General features: G+C 50.8%; 1 protein-coding gene and 1 long non-coding RNA gene across 4 annotated transcripts; one reads left to right on the top strand and one right to left on the bottom strand.

Moving 5' to 3' along the window:
• Positions 1-3,555: 3,555 nt before the first annotated feature.
• Positions 3,556-18,817, top strand: LZTFL1 (leucine zipper transcription factor like 1). 3 transcript variants are annotated; one of them, XM_053897291.1, is made up of 11 exons: positions 3,556-3,686; positions 6,238-6,362; positions 8,655-8,849; positions 10,665-10,725; positions 12,057-12,125; positions 13,525-13,590; positions 13,677-13,754; positions 16,062-16,238; positions 17,257-17,360; positions 18,383-18,443; positions 18,543-18,817. In XM_053897291.1, the coding sequence occupies exons 1-10, from the start codon at positions 3,684-3,686 to the stop codon at positions 18,399-18,401; spliced, it is 897 nt and encodes a 298-aa protein (XP_053753266.1). In that variant the 5' UTR covers positions 3,556-3,683; the 3' UTR covers positions 18,402-18,443; positions 18,543-18,817. The 3 variants fall into 3 exon arrangements, with proteins under 3 accessions (XP_053753266.1, XP_053753267.1, XP_019272092.2); XM_053897292.1 differs by having other exon boundaries at positions 18,523-18,817; XM_019416547.2 differs by having other exon boundaries at positions 18,383-18,817.
• On the bottom strand, positions 6,620-16,064 carry LOC128775540 (uncharacterized). Its single transcript, XR_008420298.1, has 3 exons — positions 15,770-16,064; positions 12,300-12,403; positions 6,620-6,902 (listed from the first exon to the last, which is right to left on the bottom strand). It is a non-coding gene; the product is annotated as an uncharacterized LOC128775540 (long non-coding RNA).
• Positions 18,818-26,112: the final 7,295 nt, after the last annotated feature.

Raw genomic sequence — 26,112 nt, 5'->3', positions numbered from 1 at the left:
TGAACTCCTGAATGTCTACGGTAGCAAGAAAGAGCCAAAGACGTGAGGAAGAACTATCGGACCGGAGTACGCCTAGCCCGTAGTTGGCACTAAAAAATGGACCCCATTGTCAAATTCAACAAACACTCATCGGGAATGGGAGAGATGGCCTGATACAGGGGACGTTGAACGGAGTTTGGAGGGGGTCACGCTGCCGTGGGTGGGTGTTGAGAACCTGCCCTTACGGGCCTTGCAGGGAGACTGAGATCGTGTCCGTGTCCAGATGCCCCTAGGAGGCCATGGTGAGGCGGGGCAGCCAAGCTGGTGCCTCCAGAACATTCCTCCGTGCCTGGGAGTGCTCTGGGTTATACACAGGGGCGCCCTGCCAGCTGTTCTTCTTGTCCCTCAGGTTCACGGTCCTTCCATGGTCAACTGCATGCACATCATCCCTTGACCGTGTGCGTGAAGGGCCCCTGGCCGCTCACCAAGGCTTTGCCAAGGCTCCTCCAAACTGGAAAACCACACCTTCTTCCACTGCTTTTCAACAGCCATGGGACACTCAGAAGCTCCCCTAAATAGAGGGTGAGGAAACTTCCAGTCACAGGCGTGGGGATAAAGTTGCGAGAGAAAGCCCTGGCGCCTATATTTGGGTGGGTCAAAGTGGTTGAGAAACTCTCACCACTCTGCTCATGAGATTTGGATTCCAGTCCCAGCTCTGCTGCCTCTGCTCCTGGGCAAAACCCTTTACTTCTCTGAGCTGTCTTTCCTCATCTGAAAATGCTGTTTCCTCCTAACTCTTGTTTTGCCTGACTTGAAACTCACCCACTCAGGTCATTGCCACTTCGCCGTATTGGCCACTTAACTTGATAAATGTGTGTTCACTGCCCTGCCTCTCTTTCTCAAGCTCACATCCCTTTGTAAATCCTACAGAATCTATCCGCCACCACTCTGTTCTAGCAATGGAAGTTTCAAGTTTATTTTTAAAAGCACTGAGCTCCCTCCTCGGGACAACCAAGCCTCGTGCATAATGTGGTACGTGCTGTATTTTGAATTAAATGAATGTGGCAAGAGATGAAAAGAAAAATGAAATTCTCAAAACCAGAATATGATTTAACACCTCCCGGACCAGACTAGTTCACACCTGCTCTCTGGTTTTTCTCCTGAAAACATATTTGTATTAGCTTTATCACAGACTCCCACTTCAGACGCCTCCACCTAGCCCTCTGAGGACTTGGACGCGTGGCCCTTGCTCTCCATCTCTGTATCCATAAATTAAGCAGATAGAAGCGGGAGTGTAAAATCCTTTCTGGACTCTTCTCTGTTTTAAGTCTCCCAGATTCTCAGGAAGGTCCCCGCTCTGTTCTCCTTCTTCTTCAGGGTCTACCAGGCTAAGCTGGCTTTTTAGCTTGTTCGTTCCCTCCTTAGTGTATCTGGTTCACGCTTCTGGCTTCTGAGCCTGCTGAAACGCCCACTCGGTGGCCTGTGCCCACTCAACTGTCTTCACCCACCCAGCCCCAAGCGCCTGGTATCCGTAATAATCTGTTTCACCTTGCAACTTTGCCTCTCCTAAGATTTCTTCCCTCCCTCCCGCCCTTCCTTCCTTCCTTCTCTCTTTCTTTCCTTTCTTTCTCTTTCTTTCAGCTTTTCTAAGGTAAAATTGACAAAGAAAATTCTAATATATTTAGTGTGCAATTTGATAATCTGTTATACACATGCATTGCAAAAGGATTCCCTTCTTTGAATTAACCAAGGCCACCCCCTCGTCACCTCACACATTTACTTTATTTTTCTTTCTTTTCTTCTTCTTCCTCTTTCTCTTCTTCTCTTTCTTCTTGGTGAGAACACGTAAGCTCCACTCTAGCAAATTCCAACGATCCAATGCAGTGTTATCAACTATAGTCCCCATGTTACCGTGTTATACATTAGATCCTCGGAACTTACTCGTTTTATAAATGAAAGTTTGTACCCTTTTGCCAGCACCTCCTTATTTTCCCCCACCTCCCAGCCCCCGCCAAGCACTTTTCTACTCTGTTTCTAGGAGTTTGACTTTTTCTCCCCAGTTCTCCATGTAAGTAATCCTACGCATTATGTCTTTCTCTTGTGGTTTATTTCACTTAGCATACCTAATACCCTGTCGGTCCATCCATGTTGTCCCAAATGGCAAAATCTTGTCATTTTTTATGGTTGCATAATATTCCAGTGTGCATATGTATGTGTGTGCCATATTATCTTTATCCATTCATCTGTTGGCGGACACTGGGTTGCTTCTATGTCTTGGCTATTGTAAATAATGCCGCAATAAACACAGGAGTGCATGTATCTTTTGGAATTAATGTTTTGGCTTTCTCTGGGTAATACTCAACGGTGGAATCACTGGCTCATAGGATATTTGTCTTTAATTTTTGAGTAACCCCCATACTGTTTTTCACAGGGCACCGTGTACCAACTTACGCTCCCACCAACAGTGCACGAGGGTTTCTTTTTCTCCACATCCTGGCCAACGCTTGGTATTTTTCACTGGACTAGTCACTCGGACACATGTGAGGTGTTACCTCCTTGCGGTTTTGATTTGCATTTCCTTGATGATTTAGGACAGCGTTTCTTTTCTTTTTCTTTTTTTTAACGTTTATTTATTTTTTGAGACAGAGAAGAGACAGAGCATGAACGGGGGAGGGTCAGAGAGAGGGAGACACAGAATCTGAAACAGGCTCCAGGCTCCGAGCTGTCAGCACAGCGCCCGACGCGGGGCTTGAACTCACGGACAGTGAGATCATGACCTGAGCCGAAGTCGGCCGCTTAACCGACTGAGCCACCCAGGCGCCCCAGGACAGCGTTTCTTAAAGCGTGGTGCCCGACCACTCCCATGTGATAAAAACTGCAGATTCCAAGCACCCAAGCTAGACTTCCTGACTCCCACTTTCTGGCGGTGAGACCTGGGAAGCATTTGTTCAGCAAGCTTCCCTGGTGATTCTAGGCATAACAGTTTGAAATTTGCTGCTCTGTCATCAATCTTTTTGCGCTTATTTGTTAACGATAAAGGTGCTATTAGTTTTACCAGGACTGGGGGGGGGGGGGGGGGGGGATGAGCGTGGCGGGGAGACGACCGTTCAAAGCTCTATCCTGGCACCTGGCAGCGCTCGGGCTGCCGGCCTATCCCAGCCACGCAGGGTCCCCTGGAGAGAAAAGAAGTCAGTCCTGGGCGCCCACGCCAGGCCCCCTGAGACCACTGAAAGGTGGGGAGTCAGACGTCCAAGCCACCGCCCTCGGCATCACCAAGCCCGGGAAGAGCGCGCCAGCCCTTCCCTGCAACCCGAGGCTCCGTGGCTGGGGGTCTGGGAGGACCGGGCGGTGCGCGCCAGACGTTGGGGGTCCCGGCGGCCTCTCCGCTCCCGTTACCATTGGCAACGGCACAGGCCGCCAGAGTCGGCGTGGCGCGAGTAGGTGGGACTTCCCGGCTCTGGAAGCCAATGCGCATGCGGCAGTCGGCGGGTCCCGCGGCACTTCCTGTCGCGTGATCTCGAGGACCAATAAAAGTGCATCACTTGGGGTCACGTGTCTCCGTTCCCATTAGCAACCGGAGGCTTCCAAACAAGCGGCCCGCCCTCCGCATCTTCTGCGGCCCAGCCACCCTCGGCGATCCCCGGGCTTGACGGGGCTCCACCTGGCCTCTCCCGCTCCTCCGGGCTGCGACTCCCGCCGCCGCCATGGTGAGTAGCCGGCCGGGCGCCGCCGCCCCGCGCGGAGGAGACGCCGAGCCGGGGCCGAGGGAGGGCGTGGCTGCCGCGGGGCCCAGTCCGGCCCCTGGGCCTCCCGGCCGCCGAGGCTCCGTTAACCAAGGCCCAAGCCCCTTCGGCGTACCGGCCGCCTCTCTCCCCCGCGTCGGGTCAGGCCTCACCCCTACCAGGGCGGGCCCGGCCCAGCCACATCTCCAAGGTCGGGGGAGCTGCAGGGAACGGCTGCCAGCCCACGGCGCAGGGCGGGATTCTCGCTCCGGTCCTAAAACTCCCAAGTTTTCACACGCACAGCCCTTTGACGGCATGAACAGCAGTGTACTGCAACGAGTTGAGGAGCGAGAGCGTGATTGAATCCAGCTTTCGGTTGCGAGAGTGACTTTAACAGTCCAAGCCCGGGGCGCCTGGGTGGCTCAGTCGGTTGAGCGTCCGACTTCAGCTCAGGTCATGATCTCACTGTTTGTGAGTTCGAGCCCCGCGTCGGGCTCTGTGCTGACAGCTCAGAGCCTGGAGCCTGTTTCGGATTCTGTGTCTCCCTCTCTCTCTGACCCTCCCCCATTCATGCTCTGTCTCTGTCTCAAAAATAAATAAACATTAAAAAAAAAAAAAAAAAAAGAGTCCAAGCCCTCCATTGTACAGCTGAAGGAACTTGGGTGGTGTAACTTCTTTTGTTTTGACTTGTTCCGAAGAGGCCAGGCCTGTATGCAGAAACAGATCCATTCCTCTTTCCAGCGGATAGGGCATGGCAGCCGTACTTAGAACAGTGCACAGTCCTAAAGTTAGGTTCGGAAGAAAGGATGATGCCAGAGTTGGGGGGCACCATTGCCATGGGCCACTGAAATACCTCGGCAGTGAAACGAGTGTAACATTGTGTGTCAGCTGTACTCAAATTAAAAAAAAATTTTTTTTAATGTTTTATTTATTTTTGAGAGACAGAATCTCTCTTGGGGGAGGGGCAGGGAGGGAGGGAGACACAGAATCTGAAGGAGGCTCCAGGCCCCGAGCTGTCAGCACAGAGCCCACCGTGGGGCGATGTCGGATGCTTAACCGACTGAGCCACCTAGGCGCCCCAAATTTAAAAAGTTTTCTAAATAAATAAATAAATAAAAGCCCCCGGTAATTCTAAAAAAGAAAGGAAGGAAGGAAGGAAGGAGAAAGAAAGAAAGAAAGAAAGAAAGAGAAAAGAAAGAAAGAAAAAAAGAAAAAAAGTTGCTGGTGAGCTTTACAAAAGCAATTTGAGCAGGTATGGGTTTAAGGGCTAGGTGATGGCATAGCAAGGGTAGTTAAAGGGAATCTCAGGGTTGAGGGGTTTTGTGTGGTTTTGAATAAGGTTTATATGTATAGTCTTCCCTGTAGTCTGAAGCGGGGAAGAAACCCATGGAATGTTGAGACGGGAGAATAATTGGTTAAATAAAGTCCTCCAGGAGTTTGAAAGAACCGATTAAGGCCCAATGAAGAAGTGACCCTCAAAAGGAGGAAAGCTCTTTAAGTTCATTTGTTGCCACCTGTCTGTTGCTTGTGAGGCCCTGTGCTTAGTACCGGGGATGGTGGTACCTTAGGGAACCAGGTGGGCAAGATCCTGACCTTCAGAGACCCGTGTCCTAAGAAAGTTGAGACTGCAGAGGGGAGCCGTGTGGATGCAGAAAAGCCACCGTGAGGGACTGGGGGCTGAAGGAGATCATGCCCGATGGCCTTGCTGTTTGCTTCCAACACTGTGGAGAGGGTGACAAGCCTAAGACAGAGGCTCGGAAGTTAGACCTTAGTCTCCCACAGGAAGGCCATGGTAGATCATTGTTCTTAAAATAAAGATCGTTACTGACTCATAGAGTCCCTACGTTAGATATTCAATTGTGCAGTATCCTTTTCTTTTCAGCATAGCTATAAACTGAAAAAAAAAAAATTCACTAATTTCTAGCTCATAGTTGTCCAGCTCTCAGCTGGTTTAAAATAAAGACCACTTCATGACTATTTCAAAAACCCAGTACATTTCTTAAAGCTGTATTAGCCAGGGTAAGGTTAAGTCACTGTCATATATATCAAAACAAACAAACAAACAAACAAAAACAGTGGCTTCAAGAACACCTAAGTGTGTTTCTCACTTAGCAGCCGTTTCCCTGCTCATCTAGGTCTGTAGGTCAGTGCTGCTCCACAACATCGGGTCGGGATAAGGGTCCCTTTCATCGTGCTGTTCGCCCAACCCCCAGAGCACTGTGAGGTTCAGCTGAGCCACCGCCCCCCCCCCCCGCCCCCCGCTCCAGGTCTCAGGGAAATAGGTGCGGCAAAGACCCAACCCTGTCGGAAGGCCCATGCTCTGGAGTAGGCTTCACCTCTTCCGCTCACATCCAGTACTGAGCAGCAATCGAGTGGCCGCAGGAAGGGCTGGGAAGCGTCCTCCAGTTGGGCAGCCATTTCCCCGGGAGGAAGGGAAGAATGGAATTTGGTGGACACGTAGCGGTCCCTTCTGTATCTTCATCGTTGGTTCCTTCATCACACCTCCAAGACTAACATCTGCTTTTCTCTCTTTTAGGCAGAGCTGGGCCTAAATGAACACCATCAAAACGAAGTTATTAACTACATGCGTTTTGCTCGTTCCAGAAGAGGCTTGAGACTCAAAACTGTCGATTCCTGCTTCCAAGACCTCAAGGAGAGCAGGTATCAGAGGACTCAAAGGGAACCCCAGGGGAAACCTGGATCCTCTCCGGTAGCCGGTGTGGGGATATGGCTGCGGAGGCTGTACGAACCATTGCCGGGATTATCATGATCGGGTCCCCCCTGAGAGTGACTCCACCAAGCCCCGTGGATAGGTGAAATTCGGGAAACCGGGTTGTGGTGGGAGCAATCTGTTACCAAACGTACACATAGGATAATGATGAGATTGCAAAGTTTTGAAAGGGCCGTCAGGAAATGGTGAAGTGCTTGTAGGTTAATGATTGCCTTGCTGTATTAAAGATCCCAGAACTTGGATTACCTGAGCTATTAATGAAAGGATTCGAGCCATAAGGCGTGGCAGTTAGCAAGAAGACACCTACGCCGTTCATACTGAAGAACTGGGAGGGGGGAAAACAGCAGGAAACCACAGAAAGCTTGCGCTGGTACCGACACTGTTCGTGGGTATACGGCAAGAGATGATCATTAGTTTGGTTGAGGCTGTCGTAGGATGTAATTAAAGTCTGTGGAAAATTCATGTTTGATCTGGAGAAACATAGGGAAGCCAATGAAAGGAAAGGACTAAGTAATAAAGAGACCCCAGATTACTCGGGGATCAGACTTTGGCACGGTTAAATGTCAGATGAGATGGAAATGAGAAAGGCCTCCGCGTGAGCGACACGTGTCGCAAAGCCACGCGCGGCACACGATAGGGGACGCCACCAGCTGTAGACCGTTACGTGTTCGACCCACCGATGTAACCTGGTCAGCTGGTCTCCTGACCCCCAGCAGGTGAAAGCAACGATTGCACTGGCCCGGCTGTGAGACACGGAAGATACTTCATCACTCACTTTATACAGCGGGTGCCTTAATTGCTGTTCATAACCATGAACTTGGGTTGCCAAAAAAAAAAAAAAAAAAAAGTGGAAGCAGATTTGGTTTGTTCTACTAAAGAATAGAGGAAGATGGTTGATGTATTGAATAAGGGTGTTCCCCAAAAATAGTTGAAGTTGTGGTTTTTTTAGACTGGCTCATTCTGGCTAAATGAAACATTGAAGAATGGTAACAAATACTACTAACTTGAGTATAACTCTGGTCAAACTGGTGGGCTCCTTAATTCTGTCCTTTTGGAAGTGAGGAGTGATGGGGCCATCACTCCTGTCCCCTGAGCGACTGAGGGTTGGGGCCAGGAGGGGAGAGACGGTCTTACTGTCAAACTGTCCTTTAAATTAGGAGCTTTTTCGGGATTCGGCTGTTGGGCGTGTTGCTGAGACTCCCAGAAATGATTGTGGGCTTGAGTCACCCCCACCGTGGGACCAGGGCCATGTCACCCCTGCCCTCTGAGCCTGCATCCCCCGCCCCCATCTGGAACGCCAGGGGGTTGAAGAAAATGGCTCTGAGGTCCCTCCCAACCTAAGCCTGCCCCGTGGGAGAGTGGGTTTTAATGCTGTTGTTGATGATGACTTCCTTTTTAGGGAATGGTCAGTGCTCAGAGGAGCTGCACCTAAGATAAGTTAGTTGTTTTTTGTTGTTTTTTCATTTGGGCCTCAAGAATGCCAAGAGAAAGGGGCGCCTGGGTGGCTCAGTCAGCTAAGCGTCCAACTCTCGGCTTCGGCTCAGGTCATGATCTCGAGGTCTCGTGAGTTGAAGCCCCGTGTCGGAGGCTGCGCTGACAGTGCGGAGCCTGCTTGGGATTCTCTCTGCCTCTCTCTCTGCCCCTCCCCTGCTCACACTGTCTCTGCCTCTCTCTCTGCCCCTCCCCTGCCCACACTGTCTCCGCCTCTCTCAAAATAAATAAATAAACTTAAAAAAAAAAGGAATGCCAAGAGAAGCAGCACATAACTATTTTCTTATAATCATTTGCTACCATTGGAGTAGTTCATACAATTATTGAAATGCTAGACAAAGGGAAAGGAAAGGAAAAACACTACCTTCTAGGGGACTCTTGAAACTGCTAAATGTGAGAAGACTGATTTTAGCGGAGATTAAAATAAAAAAATGTTTAAACCGAGAACGTAAAGAAAAAAGTAAACGCTTGGGGGAATGTTTCTGAGCACCTACTTTGTATTAGAGGGCACGTACACCCGCAATTGGGTCATTCAGACAGACCCCAAAAGTGAACTGAGCTTCAGGTATCTTCAGTACGGTTTATTCATAAAGAAGATCGTTCCCGAAGAGATTTTCCCAGTAACCCCGTCACCCCTCGGTCGACCCGAATGTGGGTCTCTTAGTCTTGTTTTATTTCGTAAACGGTTTGGGTCGTTCATCCGGAAGTCTGGGACTGTGGTTGTTCCGCAGGCTGGTGGAGGAGACCTTCACCGTGGACGAGGTGTCCGAGGTCCTGAGCGGGCTGCAGGCCGTGGTCTACAGCGAGGTGGAGTCTGAGCTCATCAACACGGCGCACACCAACGTGTTACTCCTGCGGCAGCTCTTCTCCCAAGCCGAGAAGTGGTACCTCAAGCTGCAGACGGACATCTCGGAACTTGAAAACAGGTGACACGTCCGTCTCTGCGGTTAGGACGGTAGAGGCCCCAGCACGGTCTCAGAAGTTAGCGAACGTCTGCGCCGCTTCTGCTGTCGGGGCCGGGGCCTGAGGAAGCGTGGGGTGGGCAGCAGGACGGCCTCTGGGTACCCACCGAGTGATCTCTTAGGTGCCGCTCGGTGTCCCCTTCAGAATTCTGTTTCTCCGAATCCCGGCTGTTACAGAGGCGTTTGAGATTCATGGAATTGCTTTTCGGGCTGTTACTAATGATCCCTGCCCATTTCTTTGTTGGTCGGATTGTATTATAATGAGTCTTTAGACATGATAGGTCGATGAGGGGATGAAGATTATGAAACAAATGAAAGATGAATTCAAATACCGTCAATTCAGACCAGGGGGATTGCAGTTTTTTCTATAATTACATTTTAAGTTATACACTTACTTTAAAATAGGAAATGCAAACAAAAAACAAAACTGTTTTGTAATCTCGAAGGTATCAAAGAGCCCAGTAATTTAAACAAGGTAAAATGAGGGATGCCTGGGTGACTCAGTCGGTCAAGCATCCGACTCTTGTTTTCAGCTCAGTCATGATCTCACAGTTCATGGGTTCGAGCCCCACATCAGGCTCTGCACTGACAAGAATCTGCTTGGGATTCTCTGTCTCTCTCTGTCTCTCTCTGTCGTGTGTCTCTCTCTCCCTCTCTGCCCCTACCCACCTCCCCACTCGCACATGCACACCCTCATTCTCTTTCTCTCTTAAAATAAATAAATAAACATTAACAACAACAACAACCCAGGGGTGCCTGGGTGGCTCAGTCGGTTAAGCATCCGACCTCTGCTCAGGTCATGATCTCATGGTTCGTGGGTTCAAGCCCCGCGTCGGGCTCTGTGCTGACAGCTCAGAGACTGGAGCCTGCTTCAGATTCTGTGTCTCCCTCTCTTTCTGCCCCTTCCTCTCTTGCTCTGTCTCTGTCTCTCAAAAATGAATAAACGTGAAAAAAAAATTCAAAACTAGAAAAAAAAAAAAAAGTAAAATGAAATTCAAACTTAGTCTAAGAGAAGCCGGGCCAGAAATGAGGAAAGACTGACCGCCCCCAGGCACGGCGGCAGAGATTGGTGAACCACCCTGGGATGGCCTTCTTGAACCGGGGAGGAAAACCGGTTCAGTCCACTGGCTGCCAGGGAGAGCTGCTGAGAAAACTTGGAGAAAGCACCACAGTAAGCTTGGGAGAGTGGTTACCACGTCCCCTCCCAGGCGCCCGCGTGGGCCACCCCCGGGATCCAGACTGGGACCACACCGGGGGCAGGGAAAGGGAACAGTCAGGTGGTTGGTTCATTCCCGAACCAGCTTTCTTCCTCAGAGGTACAGCATATTCCTTCCCAGTAGGGGTGATACTCTTTTTTCAGTAGGTATCATGGAACTAATCCCATGCCTCCGAGGCTACTTACTCTATGAGAGCCAGTCTGTGTTTCTTGAACATTCACTAGCTGACGATCGATGTAAATCATGTCTGAGAGCAGTCTCCCTCTGGCACCTCAGAAACTCGGAATTGAGGACAAGTTGTACCAGATTTGAACTCACACTGTAGTTTCGTTCTGGCGATTACAGCGTATGCTCAGTAGGCACACGATCCTAGGTGCCGTGGAATATTCAAATCCGGTCCCTGGGTTGGGCTCTGGGCCACTGGTAACTAGGAATCATTTTCGACAGGGTGCTCTGTTCTCTCCGGCGTGTTGTGGGTGATCGGTGCCAGTGGTTTTATTCTTCTGTGTCTGGGATGCAAACCTATTTTAAATGAATTTTTTTTCACATTTCTATCTTCCAGAGAATTATTAGAACAAGTTGCAGAATTCGAAAAAGCAGAATTTACGTCTTCGAATAAAAAGGTAACTTGGCGTCGTCCTAAGCCCACACCCTAGTGGCCGGCGTTTAGTATCCTCGAGGTGCTCAGAGCGGTTCAGAGGTGCGGGTGCAAACCCTCAAGGGAACGCGTTTAATTCAAGAGCAGAATTCAAACATTCCTGTTTTCAGGCAAAAGAAGGAGAGCTTTGGAAAAAGTAACTGTGAACACTTGCTTCTGTCTCCCCCCCCCCCCACACACACACATAGTCACACACACACATTCACACACTCACACACGGAATCCCTGCCGTCCACCCCGCTCCCTGCCATATAGGCTCTTCGCCCAGATGGTGCAGAGCATCGGCATTCGTCCCGGCTCCGGCTCTCTCGCCGAGTGACCTTGAGCGGGTTGCCAGAGGCAGCCGGGCCCTGTTGTGCTCCTCTGTCCAGTGGAGACAACCCTAGTAGTGACCAGTGACCTACTTCTCTTTTCACTCATTCTCGGTATTTGCAACGAGCCCTTAACCAGCCGCACCCCGAACGCTCCCTGGCGCCTGATAGAAGGATACTGCCGAGCTGAATCCACGGACATACGCCATACCCTTCCTTACAAAACAATTTGCCACTTATTCCTCCGGAGCGCGTTTCCGGGTCAGAGGGCGTGGATTCACTTGTCGTTAACGCGCATCGCCAAACTGCCAGGGTACTTGGGCCAAGTTCTCCTTCGCCTGTGGGGTAGCTGCACTCGTGCACTTTTCCCAGACCCGGGCTCCTGCGCACATCTGTTTCAACTCCCTGAAACAGGTGAAAATTCCTGTCCGCAGAGGCCGGGACCTCTGTCCGCTCTGGCTTCGAGCACCTTCCCTTCTTCCTTCCTTCCCGCCTTTCCCTTCCGTCTGTAGCTCTTTAAAGGATTTGGGGAGGGTGGGTTTCATGTGCATTTCTGATGTTTGGGCGCTGTGGGCCAGGCACTGTCGTAGTCTCGGGATGTAGCAGAGAACCAAACCAACAGAGACCCCCACCCACCCTGCGGAGCCGACATCCAGTGGATACGTTTACATGGTGTTTTCCACTTAGAAAGTGCAAATGTCGAGGGGCGCCTGGGTGGCTCAGTCAGTTGAGCGTCCAACTTTGGCTCAGGTCATGGTCTCGTGGTTCATGAGTTTGAGCCCCACCTCAGGCTCGGTGTTGATGCTGTGGAGCCGGCTTGGGATCCTCTCCCTCTCTCTCCCTCTCTGCCCCTCCCACTCTCTCTCTCAAAAATAAATAAATAAACTTAAAACTTTTTTTAAAAAGAAAGAAAGTGCAAATGTTGAGCGATTACATGTGATTTCTTCTGTGGTGACTTTGGTTTGGTTTCTTTGTTTTGTGTCAGCCCATCCTAGATACCCTGAAGCCAAAGCTTGCTCCACTAAATGAGGGCGGAACGGAACTCCTGAACAAGGTAACGCCGCCCTCGCTTGGAGAAAGGCAAACCCTCTCGTTCGGTGCCTGTACAACTGTAGGGGGGAGACTCTGAGGGAGGGGGGTTTGACCGGGGCTCGGGTCCATGGAGGATACTCAGTCCACTGTAGTCACTTTATTTCGTGGTTCCAGTGGGCCAGGAGAGGGCACTCACCTTCCAGAAAGTCTGAAGCAGCTCTTAATTGTGTCTTTTGATGGCGAAGCGAAGGGCATGGCGTTTTGGACAGTGTTTATTGAAGGACATTTGAAGTTTACAGTCTGCAAGAACAACGATGGGATTTTTTTATTAGGAAGGTTAATAAAAATCAGTTACTAATCTACGAACAATTTTCACGGCTCCCGTGTTCCCAACGTTATGCTGGATGCTGTTAGATAAAAAGCAGTGTAGTCCCTAGTCTCTTGCCCTCCAAAACCGTGTGGTCTCATCGAGAAGGGAGAATTAACAGTCTAGAAACAGATAGGAGAATGCTAACGTCTGTGCCTCAGGGTGGCAGAGAAGACCGTTCCGGATCCAAGTGGTTGAGGACAGATTTGGGGGAAGGTGGTTCCTGAGCTGGGCTGAAGGTTAAAGGCAGATTAAATTGTCTGTGGGAGAAAAGGGGGCGTGGGCAGCAGTGAGGGCCGGAAGGGGAGCCGGCGTGATTAGGCACGGAGTGCGGTGCTCTCGGGCCCGATGCGTGTGTTGAGCGTAGGGACTGGCCTCCCTGCCGACCCTCGGATGGAGCTGCTTGGAGCCAAGGCCTCTGGCCAAGTTCAGTCAGAAGCGCCTAGCGGCTTGGGTGTAGAGCGTTGCACTGATAAAGACTGTGTTTTTAGGGGGTGTCTGGGGGGGCTCAGTCGGTTAAGCGTCCGACTCTCGATTTCGGCTCAGGTCATGATCTTACCGTTTGTGAGACTGACCCCGCATCAGGCTCTCTGCTGACAGCGTGGAGCCTGCTTGGGATTCTCTCTCCCTCTCTCTCTGCTCCTCCCCTCCCTCTCTCTCTCAAAATAAATAAAATTTTAAAACTTAAAAAAAAAAAAAAAAAAAAAAGGCTGTGTTTCTAGGATAAGTGCAGGTGTTGGCCGTGAAAAGTCCCAAGAGTTGCAGGATCAGCTAGGTGAGAGGTGACAGGAGAGGGAGACTTTGGAAGAAGGCTGAGAACGGAGGCCTGAAGGGAGCCTGAGAGACTGTGAAAGAGGCTTAGAGACCGCAAGTGACACACAAGTGTGGAGGCCAATGGGCTGGTGGGACTGGATGTCACCAGGAACCAGGGCACGCAGATGTTTGAGCTGACAGATAATTAAATTTAGTTTTGAAATTAAACTTTGAAGCGAAACAACTTCAAGTATTGAAAAGACCGTAGCTAAAATAATAAACCTTGAATTTACTCACAAAGGAAATTGAACGACTTCAAGAAGAGAATGAGAAATTGAAGTCGAGGCTGAAGACCATTGAAATACAGGTAACCGAGAAATACTTCGCCAAAATTCTTGAAAGAGCTGCTTACAGAATAAATACTGAGGGTGTTTTGTTTAAATCTGATTACAGGCAACACAGGCATTAGATGAGAAGTCAAAACTGGAAAGAGCACTGCAGGACTTACAGCTTGACCAAGGAAATCAAAAGGTGAAAGTCGTTTGAAATGCAGTCGATGACACTGTAATGATCTTGTGACAGTTGGTAACCACGCTTATCAGGAGGATCACTTTGAGCGGTACAGAAATCTCGGATCAATACGATGTCTGCCTGAGGCTGATAGGATATTACACGTCAGTTACCCTTCCATTTTTTAAAGAGGCGGAACAAGTTTTAGCTATCTTTGTCGTGGTTTTCTAATAGAATAAATAGACTAAAAGTGCAACCTTAACGTGAAGCCTTAGTTACTGTTCGTTCTGCCCTCCTCTGCCACTCCCTGAGAGGGATGCCACCACAGTCCTGCAGGGGGACATCCCTGTCCAGGGAAGGCCGGGAGAGGGCCGAAGGGGCAGGCCCGCCGCTCACCCGCCTCACGGTCCCCAGAGCCCGCCAGCATACAAGATATTCTCAAGTTTATTTTTTTTTTAGCTCTTCTCCCTTTTACCTTGACCTTCCAACTACAATGGGGGGAAAGGAAATGACGAAAGGAGGGGTTTTTAGTTCATTGGATTGGTATTTGGCGTTATTATATAGAACTTCTGATTAAGTCGGCCTTTGGCGAATGTGACAGAATAGGGTGAATTTACTCGGTCTGCGTCTTCAAACCCACCTCCGTCTGGTGGCACTCGTGTAACGCACCCAAATCCGGTGGTGGCTCTCCAGGCCCGTCCGAGGGGCGTGACCGAGGATGGCTCTGCCCGCGGGAGGTTCTCGCGTGCACAGGTGGCCTTGCCGTGGACGCTAGACGCTGCCACAGACTTCCTGTCAAGCGGGGCCGCTGGAGGGAGTTTTCAGCGTAGCTCCGGCTTTTCTAGTGGTTGTACCGTCATCGCTGATGTCCGCCAAACAGTCCCCGACTTGCTTCGTTGCACTTCTATGGTTTCCTTATGGAAAACTTCAAACTCATACGGAAGTAGAGGGTACGGTGTCATGCACCTCGGTGCCCGTCACTCGGCTTCCCGGTCCCCTGGGGTTGGCCAGGCTGCCTTCCCGCTTCCTCCCCGTCGCCCCTCCCTTCACGTTTCTTTGAGGCAAAACTCAGCCATGACGTCATTTCATCTGGAGATGTTTTTAAAATAGGATAATTCTGGGGCACCTGGGTGGCAGTCGGTTAAGCGTCCGATTTCGGCTCAGGTCATGATCTCATGATTCATGAGTTCGAGCCCCTGGTGGGGCTGTGTGCTGACAGCTCGGAGCCTGGAGCCTGCTTCGGATTCTGTGTCTCTGCCCCTCCCCGCCCCTCGTGCTCTGTCTCTCTCAAAAATAAACATTTACAAAATGATAAAAAAAATAATAAGTAAAAATAAAATAGGATAATTCTTAGATGGCTAAAAAAATAACAAAGGAGAGATCTATGATTTTCAATCCTGTATCAAGGACTGTAGATTTAGAAAACAGAGCTAAACACTCCAGAGCAGCTTCATAATTTCTCAAAACAATTGCAAACGTTTGTGGATGAAGAACTTCTCTTAAAATTACTTTTAAGATCTGGGCAAAAGAAGATGTGTGCACGCTTTCACTAGCTGCGCAGAAATAAAACCTTCGTAAGGACCAGACTTCAAACGTGAGTGAGGAGTTTGTCGTTGGTAGTTCTGATCCGTCTTCATATTTAGCAATTATCGACCATTTTCCCGGCCTGGTAATACAGCTTTTTCCGTTATAAGTTTATCCAGTCAAAAACAAGATCCAGCTGCTTTTGTTGTGCCGACAGGGTGTGCAAACATGCATCTTGCTTTAAAAAACAAAAACTTAAGGTCTTCTAAATTTAGCAAACCATATAACCAGTAAGCATTAATTAGGCTCTCATAATATTTTAATGTAAATAATGACTAAGACCTACGTCTACTAAATTTTTGATTCAAAGTTTTTGTATTAAGTTGATTATTTTACCATCTGTGTTGCTCAGCATTCTTCAGGACGTTTTCTAAGTTGACTTTTCAAAACGGAAACCCGTCCGCCCTCCCTCCCCCGGGGCACACACAACCTTGTCAGATTTGAGAGCTCACCTCTCTCCTGTCCCTCTGTGGAGTTCCAGCAACGCATACATGACAATTCGCAGATTTGGAGATCAGCGGCCACTGAGCGTCTGCCGTGTGCAGGACAGCGTGCTCTAGGGCCGAGGGTGACTGGGCGCGCCGGCGACCCTCAGGGATCTGGAGCTTACCCAGGCTGGCGGGGGAGGCCGACGTGCATGCCCAAAACATTTGCTCTCATGTCACGAGGTCGAATGAGTGTCGTAGAACAGTTGCCGGTTCGGATGTCAACACGAAATTATGTCCGTGCATGTGTTTTCCGTAGGATTTTATAAAGGCCCAAGACTTGAACGACCTGGAAAACACAGTTGCTGCTTTAAAGAGTGAGTTTCAGAAGACACTTAACGACAAGACAGAAAACCAGAAGTCCCTGGAGGAGAATCTCGCGACAGCCAAGCACGACCTACTCAGGGTCCAGGAGCAGCTGAGCATGGCTGAAAAGGTCAGACTTGTCCGCGTGTGTCTGCCCAAGTGGGGAGGAGGGGGAGCTGAGGGAGATGCTGGAGGACAGCTGCGGATTTACCTTGTTTTTTCTCACGGTGTCAGCCAGTGCGTGTTAGAGATCAGTCATTTCTGGGCATTGAGAGAGTCTTCTGTCTTTGGCACTAAACTATCTGTGGTAATAAAAAAATGTCCACTCCTTCCTCTGGTTTGGTAAAATACTCCTGCACGGACGGCTTACGTGTGCTGCCCTGTGCCCTGCGATGCCCATCCCCACGTTGCCTGGCAAAGGGATAGGTGACTTCTCTTTAAAGGATTCTATGCCTCGGGGCACCTGGGGGCTCATTTGGTGAAGCGTCTGACTCTCGGATTCGGCTCAGGTCACGATCTCACGGTTTGTGAGTTCGAGCCCCGTGTCAGGCTCCGTGCTGACAGTGCAGAGCCTGCTTGGGATTCTCTCTCCTCTCTGCCCCTCCCTTGCTTGCTCTCTCTCTCTCTCTCTCTCTCTCTCTCTCCCTCTCCCTCTCCAAAAACAAACTTTAAAGGATACTATGCCTTGCTCTTAACTTACATGAAATGCGTAGAAAACTGTGCTGTTCACTTTAGGGATGAGACTCTTAAGCATGCAGGGGCTAAAATGTAACTGAATGAAAAATCTTCCTCCCAGAATACTGACACTACTTGGGGATTTGGAGAAAAGCTCATGCTTATTTCACCTGAGAATGAGTTTACCGTCTCAAACAGACGTCCCACGTCCAGGGCACAGTATGCTTCAGTCCTACGCTAACATTGTACACGGTTACGGGTTGACAGTGTTGCCCTTTGACTTCTCACTTGAAGGAATGTATTTTTAAGTTCGAACGGTCTTAATGTTACGTAAGGAAATTTTAAAAAGAAATCAGAAAATAACATAAGCAGAATATTAGTAAAAATAAAGCCAAAATACACGTTTTTATCAGGTGTGTTCTTTCTCTCCTTCGCCGTTTCTCAGTAACGGGCTGACCTTTTTCACTGCACAGGAATTAGACAAGAAATTCCAACAGACAGCAGCTTATCGAAACATGAAAGAGATTCTCACCAGGAAGAATGACCAGATCAAAGACCTGAGGAGAAGACTGGCCAAGTAAGCCTTGCTGATCCCGCGCGGCTCTCGGGTTTGCGTCACTGCCGGGTTGATGTTTGTTCTTCGTGAAATCTCAGCCTGTGTCCGGAGAGGTCAGGCCAGTGGGTAGTTAGCTGCTCTGTCATTTGGTCCAGAAGCCTGCGTCTGAGGAAAGCGTTGTCCGTACCGCCCGCCAGGGCTGGAACTTCAGACACACGGCTACGATAGGCCGCTCTTGGCAACGGTCATTTAAGCAGGATATCAGAAAGGAAACCCAGCCAGCTTACGGGCGGCCTTGGCGTTTCTCCTCAGGAGTGTTCTCACAGGAGCCTGAGACCCGGCCACACTGTGCCCTCCGTGACAGTTGAGGTGCCAGAGAAGGCGGTCCCCGCAGATGGGCGCCGTAGCCGGCGTGGCCTAGGAGTTCCTGTTCCGCGCGACACCCGGGGAGGGCCGTGTCCGGTTCCGGGAGCTCACCGCGTGGGGGGACGCCTGCAGCCGTGGCCCCCGCCACGCGGTCACGGTGCACCCACAGCCGTCCCGGTCCGGATGTGGTCTGCTCTTCAGGCTCATTTCTGTCCTCGGCGGGTTCACCTGGAAACTCAGCTGACACGTTACCTGGATTCCAGGGGAACAGAGCCGGGAAGTAAATCCAAGATCTAGTTCTTTAGAGAAGGGGGCTGGTTAACCTTCTCGCGTGGTCGTATCGGCACCCTGCGTCCATCTGACAGTTCGGGTGGTTACTGAGTTTCTGCTGCGCTAAGCTGCCGTGGGTCTAAGCGCCAGCTGTAGAGACTTAGAGTCCAGAAGCGTCTTCACACTCGGTCGCCCCTTTGTCCCACCTGCTGCCAGAGCCGCCTCCGCGTCACCGTCACACTGCCTTGACCGGGCCCGGCTCCCACCGGAGCAGTGACTTCGAGTGAAAAACGCAACGCTGCTGGTTCGGTCACCAGAGATGTTTCGCGTAAACTCATCTGGTAATGACAACGACAAAAAGTATCATGACGTTATGGTCTGCCCTGAATTTTCTTATCTCTTTCCAGATACGAACCCGAAGATTAAAACCCGAAGAAGATTTCTTCTGGAAGCTGCCACAGCATAAAAGTACAAGCTGTTTCTCACCTCAGACACATATTTTGAAGCAGCTTGTTATGTTCCCTCTCTTTATTTTTCTAATATATAGACTTTGCTTCTACTATTTAGAACTAGACTCCCTATTGCAGCTACCTGATTGAGCAGAGGGGAGCCTGCTGCCTGATCCCGGCCGGCCGGCCGGCCCAGACCCCTCTGCGAGCATTCCGGGGCCTCCGTTCCGATGCAGTGAGAACTCTTTGTGGTAAAGAAGAGATTTTAGAGCGGGAAGAAGAGCCTTCTCCTTCCACATTAGCACAAAGCATATACCATTTCAGTAAATGTTAAAAATAAAAACAGTTATTAAAGATAGTTACTACAAATAAACCTTATTTTTCAAAATCTAATTCATTTTCTCTGTTTCATCATAAAAAAAAAGATACAAATGCCCTGAAAACGTGACCATCAACTTTTATAGGCAGTATTTTTACCAGTTAAAAGGAAAATGAACAGCAAACATGAGGATTCGATTCACTTCCGTCTCTCGAGCTAAACGCTGTGTTTATCAGAGGAGGGCAGACATTTTTTGCAACCCAATTTACCATTGGATTACTGGGTTACTGATGGAGCAGTCAGATCCATCCCGTGCCGCCCAGTTAAAGTATCGGGGCTCACTGGGGCGCCGGGGGGGCTCAGTCAGTTGAGCATCCAACATCAGCTCAGGTCGTGATCTCATAGTTCGTGAGTTCGAGCCCCACATCGGGCTCTGTGCTGACAGCTCGGAGCCTGGAGCCTGCTTCGGATTCTGTGTCTTCCTCTCTCTCTCTGCCCCTCCGCTGCTCATGCTCTGTCTCTCAAAAATAAGTAAATGTAAAAAAAAAAAACGAGTGAGAGAAGGGAGGGACAAATCCGACAGGCCAGCCTCCATAGTGCATTCCTTCCGCACCTACCTCTCACCATGGATGTCACTCAATCTCTGTTCCTTCTAGAACTTTCAGTGAGGATTCCAGTGTCACCACATATTTCTTTAGCCCAGAATTGACACTCTTTCCGAAAATCTATTCCGTTACTTAAGGACCGGGATCTTTGGAAACAGAACTTGCTAGTCTGTTGGTCAGAAGGCATTTAATCATGTTCTCCCTGCATCTTCCTTAGTTTGATGCCCACAGGGAAGGAAGAGGTGTTGAGAATCCTGTATCGCTGAGTAAGATTTCAACTTGGTTTTCGGTAGCGACTTTGAAATATCCTGTGTAGTGTGTTCCAGATCAATAATAAAGTCAAAAGCATTGCCGAAACCTTGAAACCTTAAAACCTAACCGTCCCACGTGAAGATAAATAAATACGACATTCTTTGACATAAACCAACATGACGACTCTTCCACATGCAAATACCTCGTGCTCTGGTTTTGCTACTTTTTGCGTGTCTGTTTAACTCCTGCCTTTAGCAAAATGAAGTGTTAAATGTTTATTTTTTGCACATTTACCTAGTTTTGAGGTTTCCCTCATTTGACCGAGAAAGCAAGCCTCTTTGGTCTATATATTCCGGGTTCCTAAGAATGTTGGCTCAAGCCTTGACTGAACTTTCGATGTGCTGAGCTGTCTAGATGGTGCATTCCTGGCTGTCAGGACACAGCTTTGGCTCAACTTAAACATTCAAGGCTCCTGCTCAATTATGGCTCAGACCTTTTGATGACAAAAGAAGCATAAAGGGATTTTGTTACCAATTTCTTCTGTTCAGCATTTAAGGGCTTGTTTTTTCTCAGTGTGCAGTACATTCTGAGTCTATAGTGAGTAATCCTATTTGATAGAAACTTTGCTATTTGTTATGTCCGTTCTTATGAACTGAAACGATCTGTAGAGATGCTTACATTTTTAAATGGCATGCACACATTGGACATTAATGATTCTTTCGCTGATGTAGAAATGCTTATATTCTAAAGCTTTTCCGTTAGAAGTTCAAGGCCTAATTCCTCTCATGTAAGCAAGTCTTTTAAAAGTAAAAGGCAATAGCTGGGTGTTGTATGGAAACCAATTTGACAATAAATTATATTTAAAAAAAAAAAAAAGTAAAAGACGATAAGAGGGCGCCCGGGTGGCTCAGTCGGTTAAGCGTCCGACTTCGGCTCAGGTCTTGATCTTGCGGTTCATGGGTTCAAGCCCCACGTCAGGCTGTGTGTGAATCAGAAGTCCTGGGAAGCCGGTGTAAGCAGCGTCCCCTGCGTGCTCTGGCCAGCAGAGGACAGCGGCCCACCCGGCTCCTCGCCAGGACTAACGTTGCCGCCCTCGCTGTTCCAGGAGGGGGGCTCGCCCACCTGTTATCCGTCCCAGGAGGGAGAGGCCCTCCCTCCGAGGCTTCGTGTCCCACTTCAGTGCGCCACGGTCTCCAGCCTCCCGGGAACCACTCAGCAGTGCCTTAGGACTGGATTCACGGGTCCTTGCCCAGGTGCCGAACACCGAGTCCCAGAGGAGAAGCCCTCTGTCAATAGCTCTCCTTAGCCGGCCTCTGTTCCATCGCCCACTGGGCCAGCATCCTCGAGTTCCGTGCCCGTACATGCCCTTCCGGCCCCTGGCGGTCCCCACTAGCCAGCTGCTTCAGCGCTTTGGGGGAATGATTCACTTTCTTTCCAAGCAGGACAGTGATTCTCTCCACAGGCCATGCTGATACTCGCCCCTGTGGTCTGATCGAGGAGCACTGAGTGCAAGTGACGGCAGATCTTGGGGGGACAGAGGTTATCTGGCCGCTCTTCTCTTCGAGAGAGGCCTCCAAACGATTTCCAGGTCAGGGAGCTGCCCTCTACGACGGCCACGAGCCACTTGCTAAGACCCAAGCATTCAGGGGGGTCTGGGGTGTCAAGGCTCCTGAGGGCATCCGCCCAGACGGGCCCATGTCCCATCCAGAGTCCCCTGCCTTCCTAATCAGGGCGTGGCTTGAGCCAAGGGGACTTTGCAGGCCTCTGAATATGGTCCACTTCCTGATCATGCCAACCGGGATCCCACCTTGGCCTGAGTCTCGGCCTGTTCTGCATGTGCCATAGGGCATCCTCATTGTCACGGCACCTCCAGTGGCGGAAGCTGGTCGACCAGAGCCTGCTGCTGTCTTCCTCACCCTAGTCCTGCCCCGGTTGGAGTTCGGTGACTGGCCCAGCAGCGTGCTGGAGTCTTACCACCCCACTCAACGTCAGCCCTGGGATCCCGTGGTCCTCTGGCTGGCATCCAGGTCCAGTAGTTGGCTTTCCCTAAGACAAGAGTTTGGGTTCAGGCAATTCACTTGGGAGGGGACCCCAGGAAGCACGGTGAGGGCGTGGGGGCACGAGGCGGGAAAGGGCGTGCTCACGTGCAGGGTGCCACGGTGCTCCGCCAAGCCCCATCCCTCTCCGGAGTGGGGGGCCAGGGCGTCACCCACCAGCTCCCTGCTTCTCGGGTTGCGCCTTGCTCCCGGGGCATCAACTCCTGGCACTTCTTGTGCCTGGGTTGAGCAGGCTCCGGTGTCCAAGAAAGGCCTCCAGGTGAAGAGACACAAAGAACCTTCCGCCGGTCACCTCCTGGCAAGGAGAAGTGGATGTGTGTGGGGCATTGATAGCATGTGGTCCCACGATGAACTGAGGAGACCGAAGGGTAGACGCCATGGATGTTCTATGCTGTCAGTCCTTCCTTATCAGAGGGCAAACTCACACCCTGCTCGGCCTCTTCAGCCCAGTGCGCTCACGTGGCCGGGCCACAGCTGCCTTTAAATAGTAACAGCTCTTGAGAGAAAGGATATCCCCGGACTGAGCACCAGACCGGACCTCCCCATTGGGACTCAAGCGTGAGGGCCCCTTATACGAGCTCAATCCCAATGTTTGTGAGACTGAACCTCCTACTTTCTGCACAAGCATTGCTTAAGCCATGGAAACCCTTGGGTAGACTGTTCAAGATATTAGATGTTACCTATAAGTTTTCTAATACCAAAACTTCCCCCATACCGGTGACCAAACTTGTTGAAAACTCAGCCACGAGAAAATTCTTTCATACGGAGCATAATTCCCGTCCTTGTTAGGTGGGGAGACAAAACCACAATTTTATCTTTTCCTGATGGCAGGAAGTCACTATTACAAGTATCAGTGACTGTCCTATACGGCAGTGGCCTCAGGCTGCCTCAGCGTAGAGTGCTGTTTGCCCCAGTAATAAGTGGTTTGCGAGCACCGTGCTTTTTGAACTTGTATCGTTTTTTATGGTTTACCCATGTCCACTCCTGTCCTTTCCTATCACGCTGGTAGCTCACATTCGGATTTTTGAGCCACGTGCCGGTCTCTGTTGCTGTTTCTAAGTGGTGTGGGCTTGCAAGACAAAAAGAGACGCTTATTAGAATTCTATATATCCCCAGAGTGAGGGCCCAAGGGACTCCTCTTCTGTGAGCCAAGTGCATAGACTTTGTGGCATCCTGGAAACTCCAAGATTGTTTTTTAGATGCTTTTTATAAGAGAATGCTAACCTGCCAGGTTTGTTTCAAATAGTTGCAGTCTGAAGGTAAATAAGCCTGGATAAGTAGGAAATCATGTCTCTTATTTATTTCTCTTGCCTTATTGCACTGGCCAGGACCTCTAGTACAATGTTGAATAGAAGGCAACAGAGGCCATGCTTGCCTCGTTCCCCGCCTCCGGGGCAACGCTCTAAATAACTTCATGAATAAGAACAACGTTTGCCATATTCCGTATTAGATTAGAGACATTCTTTTCTATTCCCAGTTTGCTAAGAGCATTGATACAAATTACAAATGGGTATTGAAGTTGGCCAGATGTCTTTTCTGCGTCTATTGAGGTGATGGACTTTCTCTCTCTCTCTCCCTCTCTCCCTCTCTCTCTCTCTCTCTTCTGTTAATACTGCAAAGTACAGCACTTAATTTTCTGGTGTTCAACTGTCCTCAGAGTCCTGCAACCATGTCACCTGGTCACTGACGGGTGCTGTAGGCACACTGGCACAGCAGCCCCTCGGGCCAAGTTTGAACCACAGCTCATCTGAGTCCTAGCAGGACGTCTTTCGATTCTCCCAGTTGATGAGGGGAGAGGGGGTGCGAGGCTAGCGAGGAACTACTCTAAAGCCACCTCCCCCTCACCTGCCCACGTCCCCTGGGAAGGTTCGGATGAGCTCAGGATAGACCCACAAGATGAACTCAGTCTAGCAACGCGGCGTCCCCCAGCTCGTGTGGTGGCTCCTTCGGACCCGAGGGAGAAGGACCCAGGGAGCCGGCACCTTTGCGTTGCTCTCTTCCTTTCACTGTCTACACTGCCTGAATCTAAATTGTATCTTCACTCTCTGACTCGGCCCCACCTTGGCTGCTGCTGCGTGCTTTGTAATCCCCTTCAGGATAAAGAAAGGACCATGACCCCAGCTGCTGGCAATGTCACTGGTCCTCAGCTGTCCGCCCTTTGCAAACTGCCCAACTAAAGGGAACCACCTGGCCTGGGTTTACACGCCCGACAGGGCGACAGCATCCGACAGTGGTCAGTGCAAAAGCATAAAGGCCAGGCCCTCCCGCCCCCTTCAGAACACCCCCTCCCTGGGTCAAGAGCCTTTCCACCGGGCCTGCCCGGGACCCTCCCCAACTGGGGTCCTGCACACCGACCTCTGTCTCAGTCTGCTTCCCGAGGGGCCCGGCCCGCAGCGGTCACAAGGCACTATCCTTTCATATCTTACTGGTTCCTATTAGTTGACATCCTATTTGGGGGTTTTGCATCCATATTCCCGTCAGAGACGGGTGTGGGATTTTCCTTCCTTGTAAAACAGCTGTTGTTGGAAAGCCACCAACGGCGTTTCCGAACCCGGTCACTGGTTCGTATTCAACAAAACCTTTGAACCCTTTGACCTGCACTTATCTCACTTTGTAACTAAAATCAGTGATCTGTTATCGGAGTTGAGCCCCGCCCCCCAAGGAGAGAACAGATAGAGAAGGAAGTGGGCGGGGTTGATAAGCCCCCCCCCACCCCCCCCACCCCCCCGCCAGGGTCCCCCAGGACAGCTGCCCTGCTAACTCAGTAAAGGTCTTCCGGCCTGGCTGTGGCTGCCGACACGGTCCAGAGTCTTGAAGCGGTAGGTGCGAGGCTGGAGGCGCGTGGTCTGAAACGTGGGCTCTGCCGGGGGTGCCGTCGCGCAGGCGCGTCCTGGGTCGGGCTCCAAACAGCCAGCGCCGTCTGTTTTTCAGTCCCTTCGGTTTTATATTTTCTGCCTCCTGGCACTGTACATTCTTGGCACACGTTTTGAGATTCTAAAATCACATCTTTAGACCCGCCTCAGGGTCCATGGTGGGTATTGGCTTTAGATAATTATTACGTTTTTTTCTAGACAAAGCAACCACCTCCTTCTGCCCCCTTTTGGAGATAGAATTTACATACAAGAGCATGCCCCCGTATTAAGGGCGCGGCTCGACGCGTCTGGACAAACGCGGGGACCCGTGTAGGCACCACCACAGCCAAGACATAGGCCATTCTCATCGACCCCCAAAAGTTGCTCGGCTTCCCGTATGGGGACTCTCCTGGGCCCTGGGCTCTGGGTCCCCCACGGATCCGCTCTCTCTCGTGATAGCCCAGATGATATCGTACCATATGCTCTCTCTTATACCTGGCTCCTTCCGCTCTGCAACTCTTGCTGGTAGACCCATCACCTCTATCTCTGCCCCTGTCTTCACATCCCCTTGGACACTTGTCATCGGGGTTAATGTCCTCCCTAACCAGGACGCTCTCATCTCCAAACATCTAATTACACCTGCAAAGGCTCTTTTCCAAGTGAGGTCACAGCCCTGGGTTCTGGGTGGACATTTTGGGGCAGGAGAGGGGGGGACGGCCATTCAGACCATGCGGTGTGTTGGAAAAGAAGGTGCTAGGGTAAAGGAACGACAGTAGAGTCGAATAAGGAAGAAAAAGAGAGCTGGGGGTGTCGAACGCAAGCTGAGTAGGCCGGCTCCCTCCTCGAGGGGTCGGTCCTGGCCGACGAGCACCCCCAGGCCGAGGGAAGAGTAGGACAAGGGCCTTGGACAGGAGGGGCCCGACCTGTGGAAGGGCGGCAAGGAGCCACGGGGCTGGGTCATGCCGGCCTTGCGGGCGACAGGGAAGATCTGAGACTTTCCTCGGAAGGAAACGTGGCACAGGTGAGGCTTGGAAGGAGAAAACCCGACCGGCCTGTGGCTGCGTTGAGAGCGGACATCCTCGGTCAAGACTGGGAGCAGGGGACAGCTTAGGAGTCATCCAGGTGAGAGCCCGGGGCTTCGATCGAGAGAGGAGCGGTGGACGCGGGAAGAGTGGTTGAGTCTGGGTGTTTTGAATCAAAGGCAAACTGGGAGCAAAGGTGCACGGATCCTAGTGTCCGGCTCAGGGCGTGTCCGTGGGGGAAACGCTTGGTTTAACCGGCACCCAGATGAAGGCTCGCCCATTCTCTGCCCCGAGAGGCCTCCCGTGCCCCCCGCCCCCGCCGTGGCCCCGTCTCTGCCCAGAGGCAGCCACTCTCCTGACTTCCAGCATCCAAGGTTCCCGTGGCTGCTCTTGAACTTCACGTACACGGAGTCACCCCGGGTACACCGTGCGTGCGTCACCCACACACCTGGAGCGTGGACGGTCCTTGTCACCCCAGCTGGTGTTTGCTCACGTGAACCTTCCACGGCTCACTCACCACCTGGCAGGTGCCGGGGAGGTGAAGTGCAGGACGCCTGTCTGTGCCTCGCAGACATCCCGAT

Source organism: Panthera pardus, unplaced genomic scaffold, assembly GCF_024362965.1.
Source record: "Panthera pardus isolate Hobbes unplaced genomic scaffold, ASM2436296v1 HiC_scaffold_8, whole genome shotgun sequence".
NCBI lineage: Eukaryota > Metazoa > Chordata > Mammalia > Carnivora > Felidae > Panthera > Panthera pardus.
Note: the sequence above shows the minus strand (reverse complement) of the source record. Positions and strands in the feature narration are given on the sequence as shown.